The following is a 17972-nucleotide window of genomic DNA, read 5'->3' on the forward strand; positions in this document are numbered from 1 at the left end:
GGTATATTATGCGGAGATTTTGTGCTGTAAATGTTTTTTTTATTATTGACTTCAAATGAAATGTAAACTGATACCACGGTCCATCAAACATCCCAGCACCGGGAGCCTGACTGAAAACAGATCAACAGTTTAATCCTTTAGTGACCTGGACAGTGTTACATACTATACAAAAGCATAGTATGTAACACCAGAACAAAAGGCATCTAAGGATCTCTCTAAAGAATAAGTGAAATTATATTGCAAGTATTACCATGATCATTCATTACTAATTATGTGCAGCTCGATCTATAATGTAAGGCAGATCTGATGACACCGTATTTAAAAAAAATATATATATAAAATGACCATTCTAGAAAACACTTGTAGCCATCTGTAGGTAGATGAGGTGAGGAACCATCTGCCTAATTGTTAGCTCACAGCTCAAAGACCAGCATTAGGGACAGATGAGTGAGCATTTGTTTGTGTACATAGCATGGTACATGGGTAATCATAAGCACACATCTGTGACTAGCAATGGATGTGAAAAGACAATCCAGGTTTTGGAGTACCATATGCTGTCATTCATCTGACACCTTCTTTTCTGGTTATGGTGTGCATAATGGTGTTATGCGTGATCTCAAACCTCACAGGTGATCAAAATTATTAAAAAAAGTGATCTGCCTGCAGTCTATATTTGTCATCTACTGTGAGACACCATCTCAACAGGGAACATGGTGGTGGCAACATCATGCTGTGGGGATGCATTTATTCTATAAGGTCTGGGAACCTTGGCAATGCTTTTGCAACTGATGAACAGCTAAAGTAATGTTTAAAGGTAACAACAATGAACATCTCCACACAAGTTGAAAGGGAAAAGATGGGATGAGAAAAGTGTCGTTTGTGATATGTAAAACTGAGACAGTTGCAGATTGAAAATAAGTGTCTGAGTTTGTGTAAGTCTCCGATGGTTGTGGCGGGTTTGAATGGGTTAGATAACTTGAAGCAGCTCTGCGTGACATTCACCCAGTGTGTGTGGAGGACAGGCAGCTGAGAGAGAAGAAAGGGGCAGGCACGCTGGACATGAAATCACAAGTTACTGCTGCGTGAGAGATCGGGGATTAATAAGTCTGTTGAATAAAGAAAAAAACATGGAGGCGTGACAGGATTACAGCACACTGGGTATGTTATAACCTAACTGAAATTGGTTTGGGCAGCAAGCGTTTCAATGTTGGACATGCTGCTTCTTGTTTAATTAACTCTGAGGCTAATGTGGAGTAACGTTAAAGCGCCCAACTCGCTAGCTCCACAGCACTAGTAAACGGCTAGTTTCGCCTCCCTGATAAACTGCTCTGCTTATGAATAAGCAATAACTTTAAAACACAGCTGCTTTAACTAGCTCGTTTATGTTTAGATATGACACAACAGTTTAGTTAGTTACACTTGGAAGATATTTTACAGCTAGCTAGCAGTTGCTACCTGTTAGCATTGCTAACCTGCATGTGGACTGCAAAATGAAAGAGGGTCGACTCTTTTAAAATGTTACTAAAGAGGGCCTGACAGCGCGTAGTCTTACTAATTTAAAGTCAAACTGATAGAAAGTGATTGGAAATTATTATGGAAATGTCAGTTTTCCTGTCAGTTAGCCAAGAGAGGCTACTTATAGTAGTAGCGAAAAACACGTGTAGCTTTGACAGCAGTTCAGTCCGTGGAGCCAGCACAGCTTTTCAACATGTTGACTCCGAGAAGATGGTTTCAACCCAACTTTATCATAATCTCAAATCCTGTACGGTTACTTTATGCAATCAGTGCAAATCACGTGGCATGTTCTAACATTACTCTGTTCTCATAACTTTAGCTGGATTACAATCCTTCTCAAATACTATTTAACTCACTCGCATAAAGAAAGGTCTTACATGCGTAACTCACCGACAGAGTTTTTTTTTTCACTCAAGTCATTACAGAAAAGAAAATGAAAGGATTCCTTATATTTTAGGTTGCAGTCGACAGATATGGCTTTTTCTGTGGCCCGTGGCGATATTTAATAAAACAGCAGCCAAGGCTAATAATATGCTACTTCACCTGATACATATTTTTTTATTGATATATATTTTTTTCCTTTTTATGAATTAGAATGTTTTTTCAGTTTGGATCAAGACTTTGCTGATTTCCTTTATACGGAGGAAGCATCAACAAAGAGTGAAGCAGCTGCTTCTTTCTCCTGTAGAAATAATCTAATGCTTAGATGTTGATGATTGAGACACTTGAGGTGAAAAACTGTTTATGATCGGCTCTGTTTCTCTCGCAGCCCCTAAAGGACAGAATGCAGATATTGTTACCATTTCCCATAATAATTAAGACCTCACACTGAGAAGTGTCAGTCAGTCGTCCTTTGACCGTCTTTTTTGTTTTTCGTTATCTGCCTCAAAACTAAGAACGCTTATAAGTTTCAGTCTTTAAATGCATGAAGCAACAGAAACTTGGTAAACATTTTTTGAGTCAAACAGAAATCAGATAAGGTCATGTTTTTATGCAGTCTTATGCAAAATCTTGTTGTTCCTAGATTTAAAAAAAGATTTTAAGCTTCTACCTCTGCTGAGAAATCAACAGTACATTTATTGTTCATGTTTTCTTTTACATGCTGAAGAAAATGACAGAAATGGAATTGGTTAAAATAAAGTTAGCAGGTCAGATGTCAAAAAGAAAAAAAGCACTCAAATTGGTATTGGCCATGAAAGGTGCGATCTACTGGAACTCTGAGACCTTTTGCCCGTTGAAAACTTGTGGCACATTGAGCTGTGGCTTTTCTCTCTATCACTCCTCCTGCACACACAAACTGGAGGCCATTTGATTGACAGCGCAATGTTATATCACACATTTCACACCTTTACGGTATGCACTTCAGCGCAGTGCTGCCGACAGCCCCGTCTCTGTGTTTATCAGCCTACTATACTCAGTCGAGACTAATATTTAAAAAGGTCTATTTGAAAAAATAAAAGTAACTCTTAGTTGTGAAAGGGAAATGACTTACCAATGGAGAGGCTAATGTGATTTTTGCTTCTTTTATGCTTTGAATCCATTTTTTTTTAAATGAAATTGAAAATTTAAACAAACAATCCTTAGTATCTGTTTATCCTTCATAGGATAAATAGTAGGACAACATGATCAGCTGTTTGGTTTCTGTAACATCAATGACAAGTCAGGGCACGGTCGAATAATAACGTACAGATGCCGTTTGAGGTCACCTGTTTTACCTCAACGGCATCTATGTACTTCTTTGTAGAAAAACAACACAAGCAGTTGACTTTGGAAAGGAAACTCAACTGACGTTTTACTTTACATAACAAACTGGTACTATTTAATTTGGCCATTTAGATTGACTTCCACAAAGCGCTCCCTTATACGGATCAGACAACTAAAGGTTATTATCAGTGTAATCGGCTTCTTTAAATATTTAAAAGGCCTTTCGGGCACATTTTCAAACAATTGTTGATGCTCAGTGGATTGTTTTACCTCTTTGTGTTAAAGGCAGACGCACCAGATGCCTGTTTTTTAGGAAAACCTGAGGTTCGGAGGCAGCCTGCCGCTCTGATGATTTAAACACACTTCATAGGTAAGATCCTGAAATTCATGTCAGAATGGTAAGGCTGCTTTTAGTTCACACCACACATATTAGGAGGCTGTGTGTATTATTCATTGATGGTGCAGAACGTGCAGAACTAAATAGAGTTTAGAAGACCCACGGCTGCCATCACCTGACATTTCCCTACTATCATAGATCGGTTTTGGGAGAATGAATACAAAAAGCCTCTATTGTGAGTGAATTGTACAATCTTTAACCAAAGAGATAATATTCAGTCCTTATTCAGTTGCCATCTTTGCGGAAGAGGATTAGGGCCACTGGAAAAAAAACAAAACAGTTCTGACTTTAATCTCAGAAAAGTCAGAATTCAGACTTTCTCAGAATTCTGAGATTAAAGGAATTCTGACTTTAATCTCAGAATTCTGAGATTAAAGTCAGAATTCTGACTTTTTACTCAGAATTCTGAGATTAAAGTAAGAATTTTTTTTTCTAGCGCCCCTTCCATACATCTTTGTTATTTCCCCAGTTCATAGCAAATCCATGCTAGAGAGATTCACATAAAACCCAAAGGGAGGCATATTTTCTGTGCTCTGTAGTTGTTCTCATTCTCTAGTTCGGGTCTGTATTAGTCCAACATGTCAGCTCGGTAAGATGCCATTTCCTGGTTTGTATGATGTGGTTACCATAATGTAAACTGTTCTGACTTGTTGGATTTCTGTCGCCCCTTCAGCTCTGCAGTTGCTCTGGTTTTTTTAAACGGGCATTTGGACGGCTGCTGAGCGTGTTCAGAGTTTGATCATCCTGAGCTCAAGAATAATCAACATGACCGTTGCCAATGCAAAGTCTGGCTCAGGTAAGCCACAGAGGACAGTAAACTAAGATGGCTGCTTCTGATTTCGTATCATTAACAATTTTGCTATTTTTTTATGTCCTGTTGCTGCTTGTGAATTTCACATTGTCAACTAAAAAGTTGATGTTGCATTATCAAAACAAATGTTTTGAAGTAATTAAAAGCCTTTACTAAATCAAACACCATCATTCATCAGAATGTCTGTTTTATCTGCTTATCTAAGGTGGAAGAAAACACCTGTGTATTCTTGTATGTCTGTGTAGGGAAACGCTGAAAGAAATTTTTAGCCATCTTCCGTGAGCTAAAAATAATAATAATAATAAAAAAGCAAAAATCTTTGATTATTTTGTGGCTTTACAGCTCTTTGGACCAATCTTGTTGAACTATGTGAATCTGTGTTGATGCGGTTGAAGCTTTTAAGCTTACTTCTGTCAACTTGTTTGTACCATGAGAGTTTTTTACTGCAGTTATTTCCCGGTAGATGTAACAATCAGCTCCGATTTTTACTTTCACAAATGCAAATCATGCCACTTCAAGCCAACATCCAGTTGTCTGCTGGTCATGGTCTTTCGTTTGGCCAAGCTTGTGTCTGAGGCATCGTTGTTCTTCTCCAGCCATGCAGCAGGTTCTTGACAACCTCAAAGACATGCCATCAGGAACTGGAGCCAAAGATATTGACCTCATCTTCCTCAAAGGAATCATGGAGAGCCCCATCGTCCGTTCTCTCGCTAAGGTGAAGCAGCAAACCTCCCATTAGTACTACTTTGCGTTCTTGCTTAGCAAAAGCAAATTCTAACGTTGTAGAGGAGAGGAATTTCCAAGATCATAGTTTGTGTTGAGGGTTTGACAGGTCTAGCTTTTTAAAGATTGGTGATTGACCAGAAAATTGAAATCGGTGCAGCCCTAGTTTTATATGCAGGTGATAGAAAAAAGTGTTAAAAGAGTAAAAAAAAAAATGTCATGTTTTAACTGATCTGTACTCTTAAACTGACTAAAACAAAGAGAAGATGCAATAACCTGAAATACAACGGAGTTCAGTCGTTTTTCTGCCGCTTTGTGGATTCAGGCCCACGAGCGCCTTGAGGAAGTGAAGCTAGAAGCTGTGGGGGACGACAACGTTCAGCTGCTCACAGAGATCTCGGACTCCCTCAACAACCTCGAAGAACAAGATCCTGCTGCAGCTGAGCTCGCCAGAATCCTCCAAGAGCCTCACTTTAAGGTATTAACACTGTAATCCCTCGTTTGTTGAAGGTTTATTGGATCAGAAAGGATGGCAAAGCTTTTTTTTTTAACTTGTGAAAGAATGAAATTTTGAGCCTTTTTTCTTTTCAATTTTTCCCTTAGTCTTCTAGATGCATGACAGCATAAGTTGTCATGTTGAGACTCTGGGTCAGCATTAGAGGCTAAAATTAACTTTAGGCAGAATTATATAAGTAGAGTGACAGTGCATGTCTGTGGCTATTAGTTTATATTGAAATAAAATCCTCAGAAAACAATTCTTGTTGGGTTTGTGTGAACACTAGAAAGCACGTTTGAGTTGGTTTTAATGGTGGAGGAAACAAGGTACAAGAGGGAAGGGCTTTCATCATTAATCCTGTAAAATGGCTGCTATAAATGATGCTGGCTTTATTTTATTGCTGTAAGGGCAGCAATAATGGTGAGTCATGTTCTCCAAGTCATCAGTCAGCGCTGATATAAACAAAGCAAAATAGTTTGAGTCATTCTTTAGAAACAGTTTTGCTAAATTGATGTTGCAGTGATTTTTTTTATTTTTATTTTTCCCTATCTTCCCGTTTCAGTCTTTAATCGAAGCTCATGACAAGGTGGCTGCGAAGTCCTATGAAATGCCTAAGGACATGGAAAACAGCAATTCCCTCTCTCCAAGTTCCCTAATGCCCGCCGACGCTGTGAGGGTGATTGGCATCCAGAAAAAGACCGGGGAGCCTTTGGTAAGCACCCGCGTCTCTACAGAGGAGGACATGCAGCGCTGCTTATTCCCTTTAAAATCCATCCACGTTTTCCCATCTAACGTGATTCAGTTCAGCGTTTTAATTCGACTTGGTCAAAGTTGTTTCGTAGCAAGAGGCCGTGTCACTCTCAGCGACCCACTCGTTCTCTCCTTCAGGGAGTGACGTTCCGCGCGGTGAACGGGGAGATGGTGGTCACGCGGATCCTGCACGGCAGCTCCATCGACAGGCAGGGGATGCTGCACACGGGCGACGTCATCCGGGAGGTCAACGGTCAGGAAGTGGGCAGTAACCCCGAGGAACTCCAGGAGCTGCTGAGAAACTGCAGCGGCAGCGTCACGCTCAAGGTCCTGCCGAGCTACAGAGACGCACCGGCGCCCCCGCAGGTGAGGCGAAGGCAGCGTCACCAGCAGGTCAAATCCCACGCAGTCCTAACGAATGACGTGTTCCTCGACGTACAGCTAGTCCAGACACAGGGACTCTCACTCGGGATGCGATGGATTTGTCCTGAACCTGTCGAGGACTGGGTGGGAGCAGCCTGACTGGCTGTTCGCAGAATGCCAGGCGTTTGAAAACCGAGTCCACGAGGAACTATTAATAACACCCTGCACTCTAAGTAGGACACGTACCACTCTGTTCACTGGAACACCCTGCTGGTCCTTACTGTAACAGGCACACACAGCAGGCTGACACTGGCAGAGTGTGTAAGGTTATGTCACACACTGACATCTCTGCCAAATGGGACCAATTAATCCCTCTTTTCTACTGTTTTTTAATGTCCTTGTTAGCTTTCAGTTATGCTAACAGAATAAATCATTCAATGCTCATCCTGATATATTTTAAGCTCCCCACAGGTTTCAGCTTTACTTTTATCACTGCAGGCCCACTCCACTGTTAAACATGTCAGTTTTCATAATTCAACAATAAGAAAGGGAGTGAAGAAATTACATCTATGGGACTGTTCTGAGGTAAATGTCACTGCCAAGAGTCATCAGCTGTCAACACATGGTGGTTGTAGGGTTGGACAATACATTCATAACACTACATGTCATGATAGACATGTGATCAACATCAGCAGGTAACATATCTCATAGAATATTCATTATATAGAATAAACTCTGATCCAGACCCACATGGAATTCTGGGGGATGTAGGCTCAACCTCTCACGGCCAGCTAAGCAAAGTAAATGGTATCAACTAACTCACTCTTTACCTTGTAACAACCTGCTGGGTAACGACCCTTTTCAAATTCCCCTTTTACCTTGGAACAACTTGTTGAGTAACTTTGCTTCCGTGTCTCATAACTCCTGAAAAAACCCCCCAACAATGTAGAGGGAAATCTGTGAATAAAACAGAAACGGTCACACCGCCAGTTTGGCAGCAACTGCTTTCTACTCTACTGGAAAATCCTGAAGCAGAAGGTCCAACCTGTGCTTAGCGAGATTGAGCACAAACACAGCTGGGTTATGCAGATCCGACACATCACCCACCGATTCATCTTTGAATGCCTTAAGAACAAAATGAAGGTTTTCAAATGGAGTAGTTCAGGTTCAACCTGTTTTAGATGCTGCAGCATGCCCTTAAATGTGCTCAGAACTTCACCAAAATGATTCCACACCAATGTAAAATATTTAAAGGCATTTTTTAAGAGAATTTTATACATTTAAGTTTGTTTTTTTTTTTGCACTGAATTTTAACTTAATTCTTAAATTGTAGGTTTATTTGAAGCCATACTTCAGCTACAACCCAACTACAGATAACCTGATCCCTTGTAAAGAGGCAGGTCTGGCCTTTGCCAAAGGAGACATACTTCATGTTGTCAACAAGGATGACCCCAACTGGTGGCAGGTGAGTCAACAACGCCAAGAAATACTCAAATACTATGTTCAGATTTGCACAGGCCTGATTTATTTCATCTTTTGTTTTTTTCTGTGTTCTGCCTTGATGTTTGGAGTAGGGCTGCAAAATACTAAGAAATCATGTGATTTCAATACTATTACTTTTGCTTTTGAGCAAGGCTTAAGAAATGATCTCCTTGTATATCTGCATTAGTTTTCACATGCATGTCCGATTAACTGACCTTAACATGTTTTAGATTCATCTTATCTAATTTATTCTGGTATCATTTACAAATAAACAATGAATTCCTAAAGAGGTCAAGGCCTTTTATAAAAACATTTCCACAACTTTACTGTGTACAGGAGCAACATTATAGATTTAATACAATCTCAATCTCCATTTTAAAGGACCAAAAATGAATAGGGCCACCAGGTGGTGGCATATATAAGAGATTGTAGTTGAGATTCAGTTAAATGTATTTTTTTTCTTTTCCTGAGTGCCACATTTAAGAGATCCACCTCATTTCTTTTCTCAACTGTTTTAATTCCGACAAAGGCACGCAAAGTTGTTGGTGGAGCGACTGGCCTGATTCCCAGTCAGTGCTTGGAGGAGAAGAGAAAAGCTTTTGTGAGGCGAGACTGGGGCACTGCTGGTACAGGTCAGCACACGTCACGTCCCCAGTTTCCCAACAAACCAGACACCATTGTTGAGTCTCTCTGACAGCTGCGCTTTGGCTCTGCCGTTTGTGTTTCAGGGATGCTCTGTGGGATTCTGACTGCAAAGAAAAAGAAGAAAAAAATGATGTACCTCACTTCTAAGAACGCAGGTGTGTGTCACCAAATGTGCTTCACGGTGTTTTCGTCGAAATGCATCTGAGACGATGCAGTTCTCATTCAGTGTGTGCATTGCCTTGAGCAGAGTTTGACCGTTATGAGCTTCAGATCTACGAGGAAGTGGCCAGGATGCCTCCGTTTCGAAGGAAAACGCTGGTTCTGATCGGCGCTCAGGGGGTCGGAAGGAGGAGCCTGAAGAACCGCCTTGTTGTTATGAATCCTTTGAGATATGGAGCCACCGTCCCCTGTGAGTGTGTCAGAAAAACCTGGACATTTATAGAAATCGTCTACAGTGTGTTGCCGATATTCATAGACATTGAACGTCTCCACCGACAAATTTAGAAACAAAAACTCTGAAAGTGTTTCAGTTCCCCTGAGTCAATCGTTTCTAGAGATTGTTGTTCCAGATGCAGATCATGTTGTTTGTCCCAACCTGCACTACACAAATACACACTTTTGTTTTTTTTTGTCCATTATTCTTTTCAAAAATAGCTTAGACTTTTTTAAATTGGTATCACATAAATGCATGCCAAACTTTTCAGATTTTTATTTTCCTTTTCACCTCATTTATGTTCTTTTTTGTTTTGGTCTCTCACATCTCACATGCTTCTTCAATTCACTATGTGTGACCGTTTTCCCTGACTTTTTCTGGCTTTAGTTACGTCCCGCCACCCCAGAGAAGAGGAGAAAGACGGGCAGAACTACTGTTTTGTGACTCGGGAGGAGATGGAGCGTGACATCAAGGGGAGCCGGTACCTGGAGCACGGCGAGTACGACGGGAACCTCTACGGCACCAAGATCGACTCCATCCACGAGGTGGTGCAGGCCGGCCGCACGTGCATCCTGGACGTGAACCCCCAGGTAAAATCTCATCAGCACCTTCCGCATACGGAGCCGTTTTGCCCTGAAGCTTTGGTCGTGACGTCACAGTTTATGCACAGGCCCTGAAGGTGTTGAAGACTGCAGAGTTCATGCCGTTCGTGGTGTTCATCGCTGCTCCTGAGCTGGACACACTAAGAGACATGCACAAAGCCGTGGTCGATGCCGGCCTCACCACCAAAATCCTCACGGTAATCCTGAGAAATTCATGTTCGCGCATCGCGAGTTGATCGTTGGTGCTGTTGAGCGGCAGCTGCTGCCGTCAGAGTGTAATGGGACTCCCGCTTCTGTTGCAGGAGAACGACTTAAAGAAGACGGTAGATGAGAGCGCCAGGATCCGCCGGGCGTACAGCCACTACTTTGACCTGACTATAGTCAATGACAACCTGGACAAGGCGTTCGACAAGCTGCAAGACGCCGTGGAGCGATTATTTGTCGAGCCGCAGTGGGTTCCAGTTAGCTGGGTGTATTGAAGCTCCTCCTACTGGACCTGCTGTCCGAGCTGCCGGGCCTGGGATTAAATACGGTTTTTAACACTCTGCTGCACACATGAAGAATGGGACGTCAACCTCGTCGGTACAAACTGCATCCGTCACCTTAATCTAAATCGCCAGTTTTCTTTTCCAACACACTATGCAACTGTCCAAAAAAAAAAAAAAAAAAACAGGAAGTGTACTTATTTAGTGGAAAATATGTTTTTGGTTTTTTTAAGAGAGTACAGCATTTCTATTTAAATGGATGAGGCTTTTCTGTCAGATTGCTTTTAAATGAGCTGTCAGTTTGTCGAATTTCACATCATGTAAGGGTAAGTTTTATTTATTCTCCTAAAATGAGGGCTCTGTCAAAGAAAAGGTTGTGATACCTCAGTGTTAAGTTTACAGTGTATGTGTCCACTGCTTCGAGTCATTGTCACTACAAACTTAGTCATTCATCATGTTTCTAATATCTTCTTACTGCTCAAATGTATTCCCCTACATTATTTTCGTTGGGTGTTTTCTCTGAAAACTGTTCCTCCGGTCACTGTTTGAAGTTGCACAGAAAGCAAAGCAATACTGTAGTGCTTACCCAGTGTTCACTGAAGCACAAAAGCCATTCTGATAATAATGCTAACTGTTAAACAGGTAGAGTATTTAAGTTTTTAGACTGTTAAACCAGTGGATTTGGTGCTGTGTTTGTGTTAAAAAAAAAAAAAAAAAAAAAAAAAACTTACCCAGGACCGTTGAAGAGGGTACTTCATCTCAGTAAACTATCCCTTTAGATGTGATGATGCTAAAACTTAACAGTTTTAAATAATGTTCATATTTACGTATTAAAGGTATATTTTACAAGATTTCAGATGAGATGTATTTTCAGATGTTTAATAAAATAACTGGTGTTTTCTAATGATCTGCTTCGTATCTTTTCCAGTAAAAATCCCCTCCTGTAAGCAAACATTCAGTTTTAGGAATTTCTCCATAAATATACAACAATGTTGCTGTGTTCCTTGACCTTAACGATGCTGTTCACAAAATTTCTCTAACAAACCTCTGAGGCCTTCATAGACCAGCTGGATTTTTTACTGAGCATAAAACTTCTCATGCACTCAGTTATCAAATTAAATGATTTCCCTGGATTTTATTTAGTGGTATCAGAAAGAATGGAGCTGACCACAAATATCTGCTGCACTGAAGAGTTTTATTTGTGGGGAAAAAAAAAAAAAAAACATGCATCAATTTACTTCCACTTAACACATTTTCTCTTACATTTGTCCATCAAATAAAATCCCACAGAAATCCATTGGAGCTTGTAATTGTGCAATTTCACAAAACACCTGTATTCAAGTGTCAGGATAACAAACGTCGTTCACACTTCAGATTTTTTGTAAACCACCTATTCTATCATCTTTACTTGATCTGTCACAGAAAATCCTAAATGAACTAAAATTTTAACTTGAAATGGGGAAAATGGCTATCTTTCTCAGATAAGATTCAATAAGGAAGGACCATCATGCCGTTATGCACAACTTCTCATGTTTAAAAATTTGCAAACGAGGCCCATGAATACAAGCATTTGCAGTAGAAGACGGCCTTAGATGCTGTCGGTGAAACAAGTTTTTTGTATAGCACCTTTCAGCAGAAAGGCAGTTCAAAGTGTTTTACAAAATAAAAACACAAAATTACAAAGCTATAAAGAAAACGCCATACAGTTAAAGCCTAAATCAATTTCTAAAGGGCTTCTTTGGTTTTATGTAAAAAAAAAAAAAAAAAAAAAAAAAAAAGATTTGTGACCAATTATTTGAAAAGGGCAAAAACAATCTCAAGCCACAAGAGGCTACAATAACTGTGTTGTAGTAGAACATACAACATAAATTTTGCTGACACAGAAGATTCCTAATTATCAGATGGTGCCTATTTAGGGTATCGACGTCTGATCACATTCAATTCAATGAAGTCCAATTCCTATATGATGTAAAATCCACCAATAAAAAATATTCAGTCCGATGTTAATTCTCGCATTTATGTTTCAAGCACTTATTTATAAATGTCCAGGCTAAGTCCCCAAGCAAAACATAATATATTGGATTTCCTTTTAGTACCAGTATTCAGTTCGTATGGTTCAACAACCACAGGCTAACGAGGCGAGACTTTTAATAGCGATGCAGAGAATCAGGGGATAATTTCCTTGTTCGTGCTTGATCTCAACCCGTAGCACGTCGCTGTCTCTCCGTAGAGACACATTACAGGAGGCAAAAACATGTTCAGTCCTTTCATAGTCGTCATCTGGCAGTGCTGTGCTGCTCAGAGTCGTCTCCCGGCTTCCTGACGCACACTGCACCTAGAACAAATGTAAGGAAAGCCATGTGTTTTGAATGAATAAACAATAATTTAGCTTCTGCCTTTAAAATGATCCTCACTAACCAGCAGCTCCAAAGCCTGTAGGGTTGCAGGATTACAGCAAACACTTAAAACGGGAAGACAATCATCTGGTAACTCTGAAAGATAAAACCCATAAACAATGTAAAACAAAACAAAAACAAATACGACAGTTCAATTTTTTCTTTTCTAGACTGGGCATTTTTCTTACCCTCTAATGCACTGACAACCAGATGCAATGCAGTGAAGACTGGGCTCTGAGTCTGCTCCTCTGCACCAGGCTGCTCCAACACTTCAAAAACTGCTTGGATGCTCTGTTGCTGAGATTCCTTTAATCCATCATTATGCAGGCTGGGTTTCTTACCCAGACACATCCGGTCCAGCTGTCACAAAGAGAAGCGTCTACAGTTACCTGCTGCGTCGATGTTATGATAAAAACCAGGCGCATCAGTGTGGCTCTGTACCATGTTCTGAAGTGTGCAGATGGCTGCCGGTTCCTGCATCAGTTCTGTGATGTGCCGGAGCAGAGATGACCTGGTGGAGGCCGGGAGGGTGGAAAGCTGCTGGAAATGATCCTTCAGTTTCTCCAGTTCTGGGATAAAAACCATCAAATTACGTCATGTTTTACAAAGATACAAATCTTTTACTTTGCCTAAAGTAAAACAGTGAACAATGACAGGGACACATTCAGGGTTCCTATGATTCTATGGATACTCAAAAATACTCAGACTTTGGTTTGAGTATTTTTCACATGTGACACATTTGAGTTAATTGCAGCCACATCTGTGGCTGTACTCAAACACACTGCTTCTTGTTTGGCACAATAGGAAAGCCGAAGCAAATCAGCCGAGATTCCAGGAACATAAGTGTGTTGCAACTCTGGTTCATCTTTGGGAACAATTTGGAGAAGCTTCAATATCCAGCTGTTCAAACAATTATGTTTAAATACAGACATGATGGGGATGTCCAACCCATCGTGCCACCCAGGAAGGAGACGGGTTCTGTATCCCAGAGATTAACGTCTTTTGGTTCAAAACGTGCAAATCAGCCTCAGAACAAAAGCCAAAGACGCTGTGAAGACGCTGCTGAAGCCAGTAAGTCAGTGTCTCTATTCATAGACATGGGGTGGAAGGTCACTCAGCAGGAAGGAAGCCATTATTTTAACAGACATAAAAAAAGCCATATTGCAGTTTACAAATGCACACAGGGTCAAAGGCCTTCATATTGGAGACATGTCCTGTGGTCTGATGAAACTAAAGTGGAACTGTTTGGGGCGTAATGAGCATTGGAAAAAAGGGGGATGCTTGGAAGCCTGTGAACACCATCTCAACTGTGAAGCACGGTGGTGACAGTATCATGTTGTGGGGCTGTTTTCCTGCAGGATGAACTGGTTATAAAATAGACGGCATGAATGTGGAAATATTGAAGCAGCGTCTAAAGATATCAGCCAGGAGAGTGACCCTAGAAATACCGCCAAACGAAATCAATGTTTTGGTGTAGCCTTCACGAAGCTCTGATCTCAATCCAGCAGAAAATGGACGGATGGATGTCAAAAGGCGCATGCAAGTGAGGCAGCCTGCGAACCTGACCCAGTTCCAGCAGTTCTGTCTGGAGGAATGAGCCAGAACTCCAACAAGCTACAGTGAGAAGGAAACCCACATCTGAACCGAGTCATACAGGTCAAAGGTAAAGCTGCCAAATACAAGGCTAAATGTATGTAGACTTCTGATTCAGAAGACATTAATAAATACATATGACAATATTCTCTCTCTCATTGTTGTGGCATTTAGGGAACATAAATAATTTAGGTAATTACAGATGACCTAAAACAAGGTAAGTATGGTCTGATTTCAGTTCAGGCAGTGAGAAAAAAAAAAGAGCTGTATCTTTTTATTCAGTGAGTGCAAACCTTTGGTTTCAACTGTAAATTGTATCTGTGGCCAGGGCTGAGCAATAGTCTTAGGTCAGCTCCTAACTTCTTAGACGTTGGCTGGATTTTATTGCGCCTGACTATTGAAGCATATTTTCCAGAAGGTGTCTAAATAAATGACCTGGTCAAGTAATGGGGTAAAGAAGCAGTATAAAACCTTAAAAAGCTTCAGAAAAAGGCTGCTAGTAATAAAGTGTGAAGTGGTCAGATTTAAAATGGGTTCTTTTCTTTGTTGTGCATTAATGTGTCAATGCCACACTGATTCAGAATCACTCAGAATCTCTAATATGCCTGAATGACTAAAGTCAAAGGTATGTCGATTGGCAAAGCAATGAAAAAGTCAGGTCTGCGGCTGACAATGAGGGCAAAGAGTGAGTAAGTAAAGTTTTTATTTAAAGAAAAGTATTACAAAGCGCTTTTAAAAAACAAAAAACAAAATGAAAACAAAGGCTAGTGTAAAATGTTTTGGGCTCTGAAACAAGGCCACCGAATCCACAAATCTCAAGTTCAGACGGAGACAGTTCCAGAGTCTGAAGGTCCCTGTTGCAAAAGCTCTGTCTCCTTTAGTTTTTCATCCTCGTCTACTGAACAGTCGGCAACCCCTGATCAGAAAAGAGTGGTTACTGAGCAAAGAACACGTTAAAGCCAGAGGTAATACTGTTCAGGACTAATTTAAATTCTCCTTTAAATCTAAACAAAAAATTAAAAAAAATAGAAATGTCTCGACTCATTTGGTTATACAACTAATCTGCACTGCCGGATTTTCACACGGGCCAGAAAAGATCCACTAATGTAAAGTGAGAGCATATGGCTATCATACTACTATAATCCTAAAGCTTCAGGATGTATTTGTGACTTATCATCAATGACGCTATTTTCTATTAAAAAGATAAGACAGAAAAAAAGAAAAGAGACAAAAAAAAAAAACCCCAGTAATTTTACCCTGCTGAGTCATGTTGTTCTTTGGTGCTGAGGCAGACATCAGGCTCTTCTTGCTGTGGCCGTCTACTTCAAAACCTCCGCCTGACATCACACACAGCTCTGTGGAAAACAGTTCAGACAGTTCATCACTTTTGTCTTGTTAAATTAGCGAAAGTTGTTAAATACAGTTGAGAGCATCCTCACCAAACTGCCCGTCGTTTTTGATCTCCAGCTCTATAATGCCGTAGGCTATCGTGGTGTGCGGAGGAATCTCCATTGTGACGTTGCTGTCTTTGCTCAACTTTCCATTTTCTGTCAGTAAAATCTGGGGGGGGGGAGTTAGCAGAGCTTCAGGAATGCTCAGGCATAATATACCGCAACAAAATTTGTCTTTTTTAAAAGCAAAACTCAGGTTTTAGCTTTTTACTGAACTGGAAATGGTTGCTTAACTTTTATAGATTGTGCCAATGAAAATTTATAATGTAGACAATGAGAAGATGAATAATTAAAAATATGTTCATCTTATTCAAAGTTACATGTTTTTAATCATTTTCTAGACTTGGACATTATTTAAATCCAATTTTAGACTTGTATCTACAGTGACTAAGATGTGGTGTGCGTGCATGCAGTCGCCACCACGTTGCTTCCTTTTTAAATAGAACAATATATGATCGGCTCCCTCTGCTCAACAGCTATTGATTTACCAAGTTGCATGCAGAACTGAAACTAGTTTCAGGAACAGTAGGACACCTAGCGATAGCCCATTTCTCAAATCTGCCATATTTACATTGGGCAAAATGAAAAAGAGAACTCGGTTCGCACAATCATCGTACAGGCAAAAAAGGAACAAAAGTACTTTTACAATAAACTTAACATACAGATACTGTAAACATGAATGTGTTTGGTGTCTGTTTGTTCTTATTCACTGTACTTTAGACGCTTTGGGGGCGCAGGGAATTAGACTCCCCGCGAGCAATCCTTGCTGCTGCACGTCCTCTATGACTGAACATGGCTGTGTGGTCACGATGCGCTCCTTCACAATGGCAAACACATTTTTCTGTTTCTCTTTCGTCTGCTGGATCAGAGAGTGTGACATGTCCAGAACTCTTAAAAAAAACACACACATGTACAATAATCAGAGAAAGTCTGGTTCTATGAAAGTACTGACAGGCCTGTAATTTTATTTTATATGTTTATCTATTGTACATAGAAAAAGATGATAATCTCTAATAACTCCCTCATAAACTTTATGGTTGAGGGGGGGAAAACATCCTTCTGTTTATATACTGTATCTTCAGTGGGACATTTAAATCTATCAGAGTGGACTCAGTTAGGGGAGCTAACCTGCCTTTGGATTCTCGCATCAGTTTCGGGACGTCCGCTTCATGTTTCTTCAGACTACCGAAGGACGACTGGAGTTTGGAGGAGTCTTCACTCTTTACGTTCAATTTGGCTTTGACAAAACTAGCATCCATGCTTCCCTCCATGCCTCCGCCATATGTGCTGCTGTACTTGATGAAGTCTATATCTAGCACAGCTGTAAATATAAATAAACCCTTTAAAGGTTGGCTGTCACTTACTTTAAGCAAATGCTTAAAAAACCCACGAGTGTTTTTTTTTTTTAACTTACTTGGTGTTATGGGTGGATCTCCTGCCAGCAGGTCGTTCAGGGTGAAATCAGTTGGCAGGTATTTGGGTTTCTGCCAGAACCAGGAGCGTTTATGCTTCACCACCACCGTCAGAAGCTCCATGTTGTCATTCAGGCTGGACACTGGGATCAGTAAGCCCCTATTATCCACCTCCTTCACAAAGTTTTTGGTTGCTATGGCAAACATTTCTCCCGCGGTTCATAAAAAAACCTTTGACTGACAAAGAGAAATCAGGTTAGCTAGAAATAAGAAGCGGTTATGCTTACGTTCACCTGGATTCTGGAGGATCCAGGTGCTAATTGATAAAAACGTATCTCCTCTCTTATCCCTTGAAGTTAAAAAAAAGAAGCAAAACTCGGTTTAAACACGTTCAACGTCTAAAGTAGCTCAAACCACCTAGCATCTACAAGCACCATTTTCTTTATCCAAGCTGTCCGTTTATCAATAAAACGTCAAAAACAACACAATATATACACATGAAGCATGTTCTTACCGCTTCTCTGAAGTTCTTGCTTTAGTGCTAAGCTAGTTATAAAAGTTAGGTGACAAAGGAGGTGCTAACTACTATTATACTGTTGTTATTCAGTGTGTTTTGGACAAAGGACTCGAAAAAGCCCCGCCCTCAGTACAGGAAGCGCTTCCTCTACTTTCTCTTCCTTTAGTCAGTCAGTGTTATTAAAATCACTTCTACAG

At 40.5% G+C, this 17972-nt stretch overlaps 2 protein-coding genes across 3 annotated transcripts; one reads left to right on the top strand and one right to left on the bottom strand.

Annotated features, from left to right (window-relative positions):
• The first annotated feature begins 983 nt into the window (after positions 1–983).
• pals2a (protein associated with LIN7 2, MAGUK p55 family member a) lies at positions 984–11311 on the top strand. The gene is made up of 14 exons (XM_007569949.2): positions 984–1158; positions 3505–3589; positions 4290–4412; positions 5024–5142; positions 5476–5628; positions 6209–6358; positions 6535–6762; positions 8093–8224; positions 8771–8873; positions 8970–9041; positions 9134–9295; positions 9707–9909; positions 9990–10118; positions 10224–11311. The coding sequence occupies exons 3-14, from the start codon at positions 4382–4384 to the stop codon at positions 10398–10400; spliced, it is 1659 nt and encodes a 552-aa protein (XP_007570011.1). The 5' UTR covers positions 984–1158; positions 3505–3589; positions 4290–4381; the 3' UTR covers positions 10401–11311.
• A 271-nt stretch (positions 11312–11582) lies between these two features.
• gsdmeb (gasdermin Eb) lies at positions 11583–17913 on the bottom strand. Of its 2 annotated transcripts, none has more exons than XM_016680686.1 (10): positions 17773–17913; positions 17261–17489; positions 16975–17167; positions 16562–16736; positions 15835–15955; positions 15652–15750; positions 13244–13371; positions 12991–13162; positions 12825–12898; positions 11583–12741 (listed from the first exon to the last, which is right to left on the bottom strand). In XM_016680686.1, the coding sequence occupies exons 2-10, from the start codon at positions 17463–17465 to the stop codon at positions 12523–12525; spliced, it is 1386 nt and encodes a 461-aa protein (XP_016536172.1). In that variant the 5' UTR covers positions 17466–17489; positions 17773–17913; the 3' UTR covers positions 11583–12522. The 2 variants fall into 2 exon arrangements, with proteins under 2 accessions (XP_016536172.1, XP_007570012.1); XM_007569950.2 differs by having other exon boundaries at positions 17261–17495.
• Between the last annotated feature and the right edge of the window lie 59 nt (positions 17914–17972).

Source organism: Poecilia formosa, unplaced genomic scaffold (genome assembly GCF_000485575.1).
Source record: "Poecilia formosa unplaced genomic scaffold, Poecilia_formosa-5.1.2 Scaffold253, whole genome shotgun sequence".
In the NCBI taxonomy this organism is placed as follows: Eukaryota; Metazoa; Chordata; class Actinopteri; order Cyprinodontiformes; family Poeciliidae; genus Poecilia; species Poecilia formosa.